The sequence below is a fragment of the Osmia lignaria genome, chromosome 11, assembly GCF_051020975.1.
Source record: "Osmia lignaria lignaria isolate PbOS001 chromosome 11, iyOsmLign1, whole genome shotgun sequence".
NCBI lineage: Eukaryota > Metazoa > Arthropoda > Insecta > Hymenoptera > Megachilidae > Osmia > Osmia lignaria.
In genome coordinates, this window is record NC_135042.1 from 8,135,097 (window position 1) to 8,150,051 (window position 14,955).

At 36.2% G+C, this 14,955-nt stretch overlaps 1 protein-coding gene across 5 annotated transcripts in view; it reads left to right on the forward strand.

Annotated features, from left to right (window-relative positions):
- The window catches only part of kuz (zinc-dependent metalloprotease kuz), a 90,527-nt gene extending 77,389 nt beyond the window's left edge, over positions 1-13,138 (forward strand). For 2 of the 5 annotated variants that reach the window (XM_034323985.2, XM_034323989.2), the window contains 13 exons: positions 1,620-1,814; positions 7,419-7,714; positions 8,247-8,393; positions 8,682-8,830; positions 9,135-9,369; positions 9,456-9,630; positions 9,882-10,059; positions 10,157-10,334; positions 10,605-10,838; positions 10,925-11,041; positions 11,122-11,286; positions 11,368-11,500; positions 12,461-13,138. In XM_034323985.2, coding sequence (XP_034179876.1) covers positions 1,620-1,814; positions 7,419-7,714; positions 8,247-8,393; positions 8,682-8,830; positions 9,135-9,369; positions 9,456-9,630; positions 9,882-10,059; positions 10,157-10,334; positions 10,605-10,838; positions 10,925-11,041; positions 11,122-11,286; positions 11,368-11,500; positions 12,461-12,627 — 2,369 coding nt within the window. In that variant the 3' untranslated portion in view covers positions 12,628-13,138. Of the gene's footprint in view, positions 1-1,619; positions 1,815-7,418; positions 7,715-8,246; positions 8,394-8,681; positions 8,831-9,134; positions 9,370-9,455; positions 9,631-9,881; positions 10,060-10,156; positions 10,335-10,604; positions 10,839-10,924; positions 11,042-11,121; positions 11,287-11,367; positions 11,501-12,014; positions 12,383-12,460 lie in introns of those variants that run through there. The other 3 variants (XM_034323986.2, XM_034323987.2, XM_034323991.2) reach the window with 3 other exon arrangements.
- The last annotated feature ends 1,817 nt before the right edge of the window (positions 13,139-14,955 follow it).

The following is a 14,955-nucleotide window of genomic DNA, read 5'->3' on the forward strand; positions in this document are numbered from 1 at the left end:
AAAAAATTAATTAGCAAATTTTTTAACATGCCACTCACTCGGTATCGCGTGATCGATTGTCAACGTTAAAAATCCGATCACTCGATATCGCGTGCCCCATCATTAACATTGAAACGTTATGGCACAACGTCCTTCCCTCTTCCTAGGCATGGGAGTCGCCATTAACCGTCGAATTAAAAATATTTAAAGTACCATCATTTTGAATTATGCTCACCCATTATGGTACACCATCTATTCTAAAATACCGAACTGGTACCGTTCCACAGTAAAGCCAGTATATCTACTCCCACGTTCCACGCGATAACCAGGTGTGGCACGCAAAAGTGCGTGTCACGTTAGATACCGGGTGAGACCTTTATTTCCAGTCTAATAATTCACAGGAGTTCGCGCGAAGGAGAACATTTTAAATTATGGATTGACTCAGTTGGCTGTTGGAACGGTTTATCTTTCACTTTTATACTTGCGACCTCTTCAACGACCCAGTTACGTCTATCTGTTCCCTCTGGAGCAAAGGGAAAATGTCCCACCTCTTGTTTGAATTCTTGAATCGAAAAAAAAAAAAAACAACTTACTGGAAGAATGACTTTTTTTATTATGAAAGGGTGGAGAATAATAGGGACTGAGGGTGTTTGTGGGTTTTTGATAAAAACTGTGCCATGTTTAATATTTAAAAAGGTATTAGACATATGAGTGCTCTTGATTACAGAAGACAATTAATATAAAAAATTAATTTAAGTTGTAATCATAATTTCTGCATTTGATATTTTGGCACACCTGTATAAATATTTACAGTGATATTAATGTATTAAAGGTAATTTATGCTTGGTAATTCTCCATTTTGTAAATTCTAATGAAAAGTGACGTCAAAACTTTAATCATATTACAAATGAATTTACATTTACAGTGTTTAAACTACGAAATATATATGAATTATGTAAATGAGAAAATCAGCTAATTAATTGGAAATGAAATATGTCAGTAATATCATAATGATGTGTTCAACAATTCTAATAATTCAAATCAAGACTCAGTATTCTTAATTCATCGTTTACAATATTTAATAATTTTCAATCAAGATTAAATTTACTATAAATTTTTTTAATTTTCCATTCCATTTACTGTTGCGAGTTAATTGGAATTTACTTTTCCTAAAATAAAAATCTAATTTTCAATAGAAACAGATACACGTTAATCATAGTTCCAGTATTAAAAGTGATTTCTTCGAAAAAGAAGTTTTAAATGAACATAAATCTCTTCGCGATATCAATAAATTTCCTACCTAAGAAATGACGTTTTAATTGATTGCCCTACTACCAAAGAATGGAATGTTTTTTTCGTTGCTACATACTTCGACGGCTACAAAATAGAATCACAGGTAACAGGAAAAGTTTTGCGAGCGACAGAATTCCATCTGGCAGTTGATAACACTTCCCGCTGGTTAGATTGTTTCCACAGTTGTAAACGCGAAAATGAACAATAATGTAGCAGAGGAAGTAAATTTCTGTTCTTCTTTTATTCTTCATTTCAAGAACAGTGTAACTGGGTGGTTAAAGAATATTTTATATGGTATTTGCATAAGAAATTAACCCCTTTTAACATGGATTCTGTTTATTTTTCAGGTGAGCCTGGCAGCCATGTGTTTGGAAGCATCAGCGACGGTGTTTTCCATGGTAAAATCATTTCACCCCGCAGTGGCGCGTGGTACGTGGAAAGGGCGCATTATTACTTTCCACCACACCAGATAAATGACACGTTACATTCTGTGATCTATCACGATAATGATGTCGGCGACCCCTACGCGCATCTTCGAAAAGGTATGTCAAACTGTATGATCTTCAATTTTCGGCTTTGCTGATAAATAGAGTACGAAGGATTTTCGATATGTGTGAGGTAGCGTGATGATAAAACATTTTTTTAACAAAGTACTTTATTCGAACCTTGACAGTACAAAATTAAACAAACACCCTCAAAGAATATGTAAAGTAATTTCTTTGATGCTTTCTGGTCATATTTACTTAAGACATAATTATCCTACTGGTTTCAATGAAATAATTATAAATTCAAAATAAAGGAACTAATTAAGTATTGTAAATTAAAAAAATCTTGTAAAGTATCAGCAGAAAAATCAAAGAAATATTATGGAGACTTCGACTATTAACCATGTGCACGAGCATGTAAGTGAATATAGGAGTAACTGCATCCGCAAAGTGAAACAATGCAAGTGTGACACATTAGTCGTGCAATACTCGGCGTGGTTGCACAGCCGGCGCGTTCAATACCCTAATGTGCCATCGAGTGCAATTCTGTCCTGTAAACGCATCGCGAGAAGAGATAAACGAGCAACTGGAACCGAATCGATTCCGGAAATTGCACCGACTTATTGTTAATTAACTCTACTTAAAATGGTTGATGCTCTTATACGTTTCAACCCTTTCGCTACTAATCGTCGCTACTCGACGATCATAAACAATAACCTAAATTCCTATCCAAAAAATTGAAAAGCAGCAATCCATGAACCGAGGCAAGTACCTTAGGGTTAGATAGACCCAAGAGGTCTGTGTATGCCGGTAAAGCTTGCTTCTTTAGCACAACCATCGTTAAAGCATTAAACTTAGCTACGTCTCTATGGACAGGTAACACCGACATAGTCTTTGCAACGGTGCCACACGACCCTGCATTTACACACTTGGACAGGCACCCCTTTGCCACACGTACACGTTTCCTCCTCCTCCTCCACCCTAGCTGTCGGACAACAGTTTAGCCGGCGTTGCGAGGCATCCTTAAAGGAGCATTCAACCGTGCATGGTTTTTAAGCGAATCGCCTTAACGATACGCGCCGGTCTGCGTAACCGGCTCCATTCCTCCGTTGTTCGTGAATAGAGGCTCACGCAGACTCGATGTTTTAGAGTCACAGCTCAAACAGGTAGGACGACGGCTAGGTCGAGGACTTTCACGAGTTAAAGGAGTGCCTAACGATGCGCGTTCAGACGCGGAACATTGCGCTTTCCGGTCCATTTGCATCTCGAGAGAGGACTAGACGTCGAGTGGGTGCGTCATCGTTTTTCATTCGTTTTCCAACTTTGTTGCGACGCCTTGTTAGCTAACTATCCTCGAAATGGTTACTTTAGGGACGCCCTGTATGCGTTAAAGTTAAAATGAAATGTCTGTGACAGGGATGATTTTCTTCCGGATCGACGTGTCATCTCTGTTTATAGCATTTCTGCAAATAACCCACGCTTAAATAAACAGTCGTCGTATAGCATGTAATATTTATCATGGTTCCTGCTTCATATTCCACTCGATGGACCAACTCTCCTCATCTTGACTGTTTGCTTACTGGATGGACATGGGTCGTTATAAATCTGCAACATTAATCCTTGAATAGTGCAGTCTGGATCAATCGAGACCGAAACTTACAAAACATATACAAGGATATGTTTTGTACCATAGTTAAATGTAAAATAAAATTTAGAAAATGAAGGTATGTTATATGAAATACTAAATGAAATTAAACTTGAGGCTCTCTGCATGGTCCGCCGTTCAAGGGTTAATATCCTAGTACAATTTTAATGAATCTTTAACATCTGACACTAATCTATCAAATAATTTACTTTTCTTCGTTTTTATATTACAGTAATTGTGAAACAGAGGTCAAAAATTACAACTTGTAACTTTTAATTTCACTAACATTATTTATTGTTAAAATATTGTACAAGAAAATTTTGATTATTTCATGTAACACATCAAATTCAATTAACTGATTATCAATTTATCCAATACCGTATCGATACACAATAAAACGAAACAGGTAAATGAATAAAATTGCAGATATTCGATTTGTAGTAGGTATACACGAATCCACAATTGGCATTCACCCATTGTCGCTGCATTCTGATTGCACAGCCGTAAATTTCTATTATATCTCGGCATGTTTTCACCGCTAGACAATCTTTGATTGAAATTCAATAATTCATTGTTCCGATATAAATCACGGTCTCAAACTGGCATGTTTTGTTTTGCTAGTAAACCGGATGTTGCCTAAGTATTATGCAAACGTTTGCCTAAACCGTAAAACAGGGTAATCCGTATTAACATCGCAGAGGTGGTATCGATAAAGATGTTCAATATCGTGGCGTCGAAACGCTTGGATCATTAATGTTACGGGTAAATCCGCCATAAAAGCTGCAGCAACTGCTGCAATTATCTCGGATATAGGGAGCAACGATATTGGCCTGTTCTTAGACTTTGAAAAAGCTCAAAGAGAATTTACGCGAAGGAATGCGATAGTAAAGCGAGTGGGTTGCCGTTTATGGGGTTCACCAACCATAAATATTATAGATCGGTAGCGCGTCGCATTTTAACCCCCTCAACCACCATTTAGAACCACCCCCCGAGGGTGCAACAGGATTAATGGGAATTTGATAAAAACTCATGAACGATAACGTTGTTCGTTTTTATCGTGCAGACTGGTATAATCACATATTGTAATAATATACACAGTCTGGTCGAGTTTCATTACGACCCGCCCAAATTATTTTTATTCGTAATAAACTGTCTGAAAATTGATACAGAGTTTATGTAGATCATACAAATTTTGAGAGGTAGAAATATTATCGAAATAAATGATTTATAATTTCAATTTAAAGTACGGGTCAATTCAGGTGAACATGGTGATTGATGAAGTACCATAATGAAGATAAATTAAATTTAAAAACATAAAATAAAAATTGGAACTATTCTTAACATTTTTAAAAAGCAAAACGAAGTCCAATATTGTACCTATTGTGAAATTATAATTGAAGCATTAGAACAAAACAAAAAAACCATACATACGTCAGTGATAAGCCGTTCCATTGAACCATTCTCGACGCTTCAACAAAAAAATATCCAATATGAAACCCATTTTTAAATTTAATTGCCACCTATATTCTTTGTACTGTTATGTCCAACAGTCGAATGTATGACAATGTTCTATTGTTCAGAATTTCAAAAGACACTGATACCGGTCGCTTATTAAGCGTTGGACAACGAACAGGATAAATGGGAGGATAAATGGATGAGTGGGAGGTGTCGAAGCTTCGCTTTTCGAATAGAATTTCAAAGCAATGGATAACCTTTAACAGTATAGAGGAAACATAAACAGGGATCAACGCTGTAACAGTTTTTAAAGTGTATTATTTTTATAGGATATTTTTTTTTACATATAAATATTCATATAGAGTAACGTATACAGTTGCCTTTTCCTAAAAGAGTAGAAAATGTAATGCATTTCTTACATAATAGACTATAATTCTATTCGAAACAAAAAGTATTCGGACTATGAAAAATTATAAAAATTTTGAAAATAAAATCAGTGAAATACTTTGTATTATATTTCTTATATTTTTAGAAAAAGGATCAATCATTATATAGGGATCAACAACAGTATACGTTATCCTATTAGATTTATAAAAAAAACATTTTTTTCATTGTCTAACAAGGGGAACTACCCAAGTGTTACACTCACTTATTAATGAAACTTTGCCAGCTTGTAGAGCTCGTTGAACTGAACACGCCTATACCCCGTTTTGTAGGCAGACGACTAATTGTTTAAAAGATATTAATAATTAAAGTTAGTTACTACTTACATTGAGAAGTATGACAGACTCACACATACAACTCGCAATCTAGAGATCCTCGGTTCAAATCCTTGATTCCCAACATTTTTTTTTTTTTTTTTTTAATGATAATTTCTCTCTTTTTAAATAACTATTACATAAAAATTATCATTAAAAAAAAAATTTTTTTGGGAACCAAGGATTTGAACCGAGGACCTTCAAATTACAAGTCATGGATCTGCTCCGTGGTTAAACACATGACTCGTAATCTAAAGGTCCTCGATTCAAATCCTGGGTACCCGGTTTTTTTTTTATAATAATTTTTATGTAATAGTTATTCAAAAGGAGACAAATTATCATTAAAAAGAAAAAAAAATGTTGGGAACCAAGGATTTGAACCATGGATCTCTAGATTGCGAGTTGTATGTGTGAGTCTGTCATACTTCTCAATGTAAGTAGTAACTAACTGTAATTGTTAATATCTTTTAAACAATTAACCGTCCTTTTAAAGAGGGTATAGGCGTGTTCAGCTCGACAAGCTCTATAAGCTGGCAAAGTTTCATTAATAAGTGAGTGTAACACTTTGGTAGTTCTCCTTGTAAGCTCTACAGATAACAGAGTAAATGATAATGAATGATGATTTTGTTTCAAAATTGCAATACCACATTATTATATCATCTGAAAATGATAATTTTGGGTTCATTTTAAAATATATGAATATGTATAGTTTCCTTTAATTAATATTTACGGAAAGATTGCACAGTGTCATAAAACAATTCGCAATCACTATTTGCGAATAATGTTCATCTTTACAACCGTCCCGAAATCTCAGTTCGTAAAAAACGATGCGACGTAACGACCGTGCCCATATGCTGTGCGTTGGTCGATGAAAGAGGAAGTGTGATTTCACACCCATACGTAGATGACTGACCACGTCCTCAAAATAATAGCTATCGTCGTTACGGACGATACGACACCCAAGGGGAAGCGGTTAAGTTTGTCATTACGTGGTGTATTATGACCGTGCATCCGGCTTCCAGTCGCGAATGTTGCCTCCCTGCGTTTCGAAATTACACGAATAATTAAACCTTGCATCGACACTTCCGGTCGCGTTGTAACTTTGCTTGATGCACGAGAGAACTCTGATGAAATTGAGACGTGTTTTTTTAACGACACTTTTTAAACTTCATTCGTACATCCCTCTCAGGAGGGTGCAATTCGAGTGTAAACGTCAATTTCTTCCTGGGTATAAAAATTTGAATTCCCACGTTCCCTGCAGACGTTTCGAATTTCCAACGCTAACTCGTTAGACTGTCTGGTTATTGGCAGAGTTCGAGGATCCAGATGATGGGCGGCTTGATACATTTTAATGGTCTCAAGTTTATGGCACGAAAAGTCGTAAACCTACGGAGTTGTTAATTTTTCAGGTTTTCAGAAACGTTCATCGTCGAAAGATGAGTTGCTCGGGGGCATCTCCGGCGTCGAACGTGACTGTTTTTCGTTGATAAATCAAAAACGAAGCATTAACCATCATTTTATCAAAGAAAAAAGTTATTCACCCCTTTAAAGGGACTTGCACTTTTTCTGGAACACCCTTTGTTTTGCAGTATGAAGACGTTTGAAACATAAGAAGTTTGACGTAATTCGATGACATTAAAATGATGTAAAATTTCAGGAAAATGATAATATGGGGGAATTATTCAGAAAATTTGTTAATACACTCTCAAATATTTTTGAATCATCAAAAGCGTTGTTTCATGATTGCTATATACCAACCGCAGCAGGAATTGTTATCGGAGCGTTGATATTTCTGTTCACAAGGAGAAACGAGTGGCTGTGGAATCACGAACGACGTAGTGGAATGGATGGAGAGAATTCAAAATTCTGCTGAATTGGACGTACCTCCTCTGTTAACCGCGAATGGTAAGAAACCTAAGCCATTGGTGAAACCATGGAATAGCGATCCGAAATCACCCGGTCACAAATACTCTCGAGAGGCTAACGAAGCTGGTCATCGGAGAACGCGGAGGGCAACCAGACCGAAAGAGGATAACAAGAATACATGTTCCCTCTTCATCCAGACCGATCCTCTCATATGGAGACACATATCCGAACAGGTAAATTAAATATAGTTCAAATGAAAATATTTCTCAACCCTTTTCAAAAATTTATTATCCAGAATCGATACAAATTTAATCTTATTTGCAATGTTGCTCCCTGATATAGTTTTGTATAATTTATGGAAGCAAGTTTCTTTTCAAAAAAGAACAATAACCGACCTGAATCTTTTTTTCTCCCTTTCTACACGAAATTTCGTTGAGAAAACGCAATAATTCGTTGCACAATCGTCGAATATCCTGCATACCTACCATTTCTGCTGTTGCAGCCGCATTCATACGGCTTTTCCTCGGTAATGGGGGGCCAGCGTAATTTCATTTCGCATTTTCCTCTAAACTAGACGTCCCCTGCATTCCTGATGTCCTTTTGCCTTCAAGGAATATTTCCATCTCTGCATTCTCTTTGAACCGCCATTCTTTTTCCTCCTGCGCCGTTATAAAAATCTCTTTATGCGGAAACTCTCTGCACTCGGTGGTGCTCGTGAAGTTTCGCGTAATATTGAATTCCACCCGTTTTCGGCTTCGCTTTCAGCTGCATCACGATGCGGAGAAAACCAGGGAGGAGATCCTGTCTCTGATCGCGCATCACGTCACTGCCGTCAACTATATCTACAGGGACACCAGGTTCGATGGTCGGATCAAGCACAGAAATATTAAATTTGAAGTGCAACGGATAAAGGTGATGAAATTATTTGTGTCGTTAGCTCTTCGAGTACTGTGATGCATTGAATAATTATTATTTCTAGAAGTGGAAAATTTTTTAAAATAAAATTCATAGGCTACTATACTATTATATGCAAATTTCCTTGCATTTTCAAACGAATAATAATTATTATCAATTTTGTGTTACATAAAGTCAAAAATGATCCACGGTCATATATGTAGAGTATTGAACTGTGTTCCATTTCAAGGATTAATTTTAGTAATATCTGTAATGATATTAAAATGAAAATATCTTGTCGAACAGATCGACGACGACACTGCCTGCACACCGCAGCAGACGTACGGTGAACCGAATCCGTTTTGCATGGAAAATATCGACGTTAGCAACTTTTTAAATTTACACTCGCTCGGCAACCACGAAGACTTCTGCCTTGCCTACGTGTTCACCTACAGGTATGGAAAATCGTGGAATATAGAAACGTTTTAGCTCGATCCAAATTAGATTCGACGTTTCCTGATTTTTGCTTCACCAAAATTTTCATATTCTGTGATTGATATCTAATATTTACAGTCATTGTTAGGTTGATTCAAATCAAATATCAGGTTTTCGTTAAAAAATGGATGTTGATGATAAAAATATTTAAAGCATGATAGGAAAATATCAAAAATTAAAAAATAAAGAAGTCAAAATTATTTTAAGCCTTTCAGTGACCTTCCTGTCGTGCTGTATAAATTAGCATTTTAATATTATTAACAGAGATTTCACTGGAGGTACCCTCGGACTTGCCTGGGTAGCTTCAGCTTCCGGTGCATCCGGTGGCATTTGCGAAAAATACAAAACATACACAGAAACAGTAGGAGGGATGTATCAATCCACCAAAAGATCCCTTAACACAGGAATTATTACTTTCGTGAATTACAACAGCAGAGTACCACCGAAGGTGTCGCAATTAACATTGGCCCATGAAATTGGACATAATTTTGGATCACCTGTAAGAATTCATTACGAAAGAAAGTTAATTATTCACGAATATATTAATTTTGATTATATGTAATATAATCGTAATATCATTTACAGCATGATTTCCCACCTGAATGTAGACCAGGTGGTTTACACGGAAATTATATTATGTTTGCGTCAGCAACCAGCGGAGATCGGCCAAATAACAGTAAATTCTCAAAATGCAGTATCGGTAATATCAGTAACGTGTTAGATGCTATTGAAGATAATAAAAAAAGAAATTGTTTCACTGGTAAATATAGTATTAGTATCTATTGTAGTTAAAGACACGAATGGATAAAGGTGCATTATCTTTTGAAACATCTTGATTATCATAGTAGAAGAAACCAAAGATAGACCGATGGTATTGGGCTCCCTCCCCGGAAACTGGAGCCCAAGGCTGCAACCCTCCTTAGATCTCATCATAATTATGGACACCACTATCCATTTGTGTCTTCAATAATAAAATAAATACCTCCTTTACCAAATTAATTTTATCTAAAGCATCTGCTGGAGCGTTCTGCGGTAACAAGATCGTCGAAGCCGGAGAGGAATGTGATTGCGGGTACGACGACGACGAGTGCGTGGACAAGTGTTGTTATCCCAGACAGGTATCCGAATTGGACAAAATAAAGAACGAAACAGCAAAAGGTTGCACCAGGAAATTCGGAACACAATGCAGGTACACAGAGTTCTGGTTTATGCTTCGTAAGCCCTCGAACATTTCGCATATCCTTTCCGACAATACACTACATGATTTATCCTTTTTTTTTTTATAGCCCCAGTCAAGGACCTTGTTGTTCGAGCGAATCTTGCCAATTCGTACCCCTCTCGAAGAGTGTTCAGTGTAAGGCTGAATCGGATTGTAGTTATAATTCAACTTGCAATGGACGGTCTTCTGAATGTCCACCGCCCTTGCCGAGAGCTAACAAAACTAGGTGTAACGAGGGGACACAGGTAAGAAAATACACTTTTTACATTTTTATTTTAATTATATTTTATTGTAATTTTAAATAACATCACCTGGTATTGTTTAGAAATCTTAGATCTAATTAATATTAATTAATTTTAATTGCCGGGGATAGCAAAATTAAAAATGTAATGCGTGCAAATATAAAATTTATTTTATTTTAAAGGATAACAAACAGTCTATATTCTAATTTGGTATCTGAACTATAATTATAGAAACTTTGATATGTTGCTTCACAATTGAAAATTTATTCACAGTTGTGTATCAATGGCGAGTGTACAGGATCGATTTGTCTGGAATGGAATTTGACCGAATGCTTTTTAACGAGTAACGTTATCCCGAACATCGATAAACGTAAATTATGTGAATTAGCCTGCCAAAATGGTACCGATCCATCTACCTGTCGTAGTACCAGCGAATTTGCTCACATTGTTGGTTTACCTGATGGGGGGATTAGCCTTCGTCCTGGATCACCCTGTGATAATTTTCAGGTAAAAAATCTAGTCATGAAATATTGTGTGATTTCATTAGAATTTTTAATTATATATGTTAAATGTGAATTGATTATATATTTCAGGGATACTGTGATGTATTTTTGAAGTGCCGAGCAGTCGATGCGGAAGGACCGTTAGCCAGATTGAAGAATCTTTTGTTTAATAAGGAAACATTGCTTACGGTAGCACAGTGGGTGACTGTAAGTACAATCTCCACCTGCATCCTGATTTTTTCATATTCAATAAATACCACGAAAAAATGGAACATTTATTTTCTTAGGAATTCTGGTGGGCGGTGTTGCTCATGGGGATAGCGTTCATCATTTTCATGGGATTGTTCATCAAATGCTGTGCCGTTCACACTCCTTCTAGTAATCCTAAGAAACCTCCAGCGAGACGTATTAGTGATACTCTTAGGAGACCTATGAATACGTTAAGAAGAATGGTACATAAAATGAATTTAAAAAAAAAAGATGTATGTTTAAACATTTAATAAAATGATTTTTTCCCTTTAATTTTCTTCCAGCGACATCCACATGGGGGAGGTGGTGCTGGACCCAGAAGTATACCTCCCAGGTCAGTTCCAGGAGGCCACAATGGTACTCGAGGGCCATCCCATGGTTATGGAGAAGGTAGAGGTGCTCAGTATTATCCAAAAGGTAGGTTTGCTTCGTAACTATTTTGCTTTTTGAAGCAGCTATCATTACTTGAGTTTGATCCTAGTAGTAATAGTTCAAATCTACCTTGATTCCACATTCCCGAAATGTGGAAGGACCACTTCCCTCGCCAGAAATTATTAAAATACATAAAAGATATATTTGTCAACTCTCAAAAATCTTAATAGAAATAAGTATATGGCTCGAAATGCAATATATAAGGCAGCAAAAGTTACGAATAAAAACTATGCTAGAATTAAGTAATATTAAACATTGACATTTTCAGTAAAGCTAGGGTACTTACCCTACCCAAGGTAAAAATCCTAATCACATCAATGCTTATCTTGTATTTGTATATTGGTTTCTAAAGATAAGGATTAAACTCAAGCTAAGAAGCTTGCTCACGTATTTGTCCCAGTGTGATCCGCAACTACATCAATGTTTTTTTCCTGTTTGCATTTTCCTCGCATTGATTGACGCTCATCACTACCTGATACTATCGTTCTATGACCTACAGAGGTGAGCTGGGGCCTATAATTAATATCCTTGATAGGAGCAAATTCACGAATCTAAAGTAAATCTGATATGTATAAAACAAAGAACATGTACAGCAGGCTCCAGCAGACTTCTCACCGGAAGTCTTTAACGTTCAATCTTGCCATTCACCTCGCTACAAGTTCTTGTATTTGCTCCTAATTATGTATCTTGTCGTAGCATTTCAACGTTAGTCTACGTTGAAGCTTTTAATTTGATGAAAACATTAGTCTGCTGCTTCTGCATCGTTTGCGTTCTAGCGATACTTAACGAAATATGTATCTTGCTGATTAATTTGAAAAGTACAGGCAGTGCATGATCTCTGTATAGCCTCTTCTCATGACACTTCATTCGGTGTATCAGCAATATGTTTGTCGTTTCGTTTGCTTCGTTTCTGTTCATAGTTGAATACTTTTTCTAAACTTTAAGCAGGCTATCGCTCGGTTCCCACAGCTAGTGCGCCACCCGGCAGCGGTAACCCAGCACCCAACTACGGCAGGTCCAACCATCCCGAATTGTACGCCGGCGCCTATTCGGGCTCCGGGGGAGGGGGGAGGTCCGCAGCCTACGAGATGAGGCATCACAACAAGGTGTGACGATCCTAGAGAACTGACAACAAGGACGAGGAATGGTCTCGATATCGTACCATAAATTGTTCTCTGTTCAATGCCAAACTGTGAAACGAACCGATCCAGCCGATACACCAAAATGTCTCTCGTTCGTTCAAGATCACAGAGATAAAGAACTAGAAGAGTAAATCAAAGGTGGATCGTGTACATTTTGAAAGTATCGACGATTGCCGATCTGGATGAATGTTTTTATTTCGAATGGGGACACACTGGTTCGTAATATTTGTAAATTGGTGAAGTGTGCTAATTATTAATCAATGGTGATATATCGTTTTACGAAGCTGGAGGACATCGGACGACGAAATGAACCGTGCCGGAGGGACGTGATAGATCGTAAACTGACAAATCGTTAGATTCTATTATCGTACGATTTTATTGTAATTCGTCTTTTTAAATGTTTCCCGCAGATTCCTCCGTGTGTTGCCATCAAATATCCATGTGTCGATCAAAAATGGAAAAAAAAAAAAAAGAAATGAAATCACATGGGCTTTTCGAATCGAACTACTCCTGTCCACGAGACCCTTTTCGCGTGAACGGAAGTTTGTGGAGAATTTTGTTTCTGTGAACAACGCTGGGATTCGCACAGCAAATCAATTATCACGATAAAATATTGAACGAAGCGTATTTTTGTCGTTCGATATAAGGAGCATTTATGGCCAATGTTGCGTAGTAGTGTTTATGCATCGATTTCCTCGTGAAATCGAATTCCGTGTACTTCGCTCTGGATGGTGGGTTTTATAGGTGACATCGGTTCGTTAGAAGAAGAAGGGAAGTCCATGGGGAGAGCGGAGATGACAATATATATTTGGAATAAGTGTTAGGATGATAAACGTAATTCTTGAAATGCTCCCACTGAACGTACCTTGGGTCTTTTAACTTTTATGTATGAACAATATACACAGTGGTGGCCATATACTTGCATTGTTTAAATACGTCATGCGTGTCAATTTTATATTAGTGAAAGGTGGAAGAAACTTATTTTATCCAGAACCATAAAAGGATATTATAAGGGATTTTCTATAAAAGACATATATTTAAGAATACATTAAAAATATTTTATTTAAGCTTTAAGGTTTACGCTGATATTTTCTATGTTATTTTAATATTTTATATTTAAGCCTTCCCTTTTTTTAAATTGTAGTATATCCAGGTAACATGGATCAAAATAATTTATATCTTATATTAAGAATTAATAACCAGGTTTCTTCCATTCATTATCATCGACCTCAATATCATTTTTTTTTTTTTTTTTAAATATTATATAAATATATGACCACCGCTGTTGTTATTCGGTTAGATATGATTTTAAAAGGCAAGCTATTTTTTTGTTATTCCAGAGTTCTTCCACAGGAATACTTTTATTCATAGTTAACATTTTAATCATTAACGTTTTATTCTAAAGATAGTTAAGAACTAATGCCAAAATGTTTGATACGATTCTTTTTAACGGTACATGTAAGTCGTATTTTACGAATGTTATTTAATTAAAATTCTTTTAGTATTTCCAATTATATTACCACTTTCTAGAGCGAAGCACGACTACCATTACCAAACTATTGCAGGTCATTCAATTGATCTCTACCATTATAGCGTAATAATTAATGATACGTAATATTCTTATACTAATTTTTATTAGCCAATTTAAACGAACAGAGCTATGAGAGACTATGAATAACGGGAGAAAAAGTAATAACACGAGAAATTTCATTCATTTTTTTTTTATAGCGATATTACATTAACCGATTATTTCAACGAGAATTATAATCGATTAATATTGATTCTATTATTAATTATGCTTATTATTATTATATTATTATTATTGCTATTACTATTATTGATTAGTTATCTATTGCAAATGATAATTTATATCCGCTATCGCGAATGTTATAAATTATATTTAAAGACGGTTTTTATCTTGCAAATTATCGGGGGCTGTACCGTAAAAGCGCTTCACAATATGCGCATGGCGGACCAAAGACGAGCCCTTCTCTTCAAATGTAAACATGTTTTAATATATACGTGGGCTCAAAAAACGCAGCATACTCGTACACAGCTGCATACTCGTATATACCATCAGAGAAAAAAAACGATTCGTACGCATCTAATCCATTGACGATCATTTTTGATACACGTTAATTAACTTCAGGCCGTGATGGTCGGATCGATCGTGGTCCTAATCTATGAAAGGTTTACAATAGTACTTTAATAGAAATTATGATTACCAAATTTTCAACCCTTACGGTCGTCAGTGGATCAAATACCATGTCACACTTCATTTATCTCGAGACGCCAAAA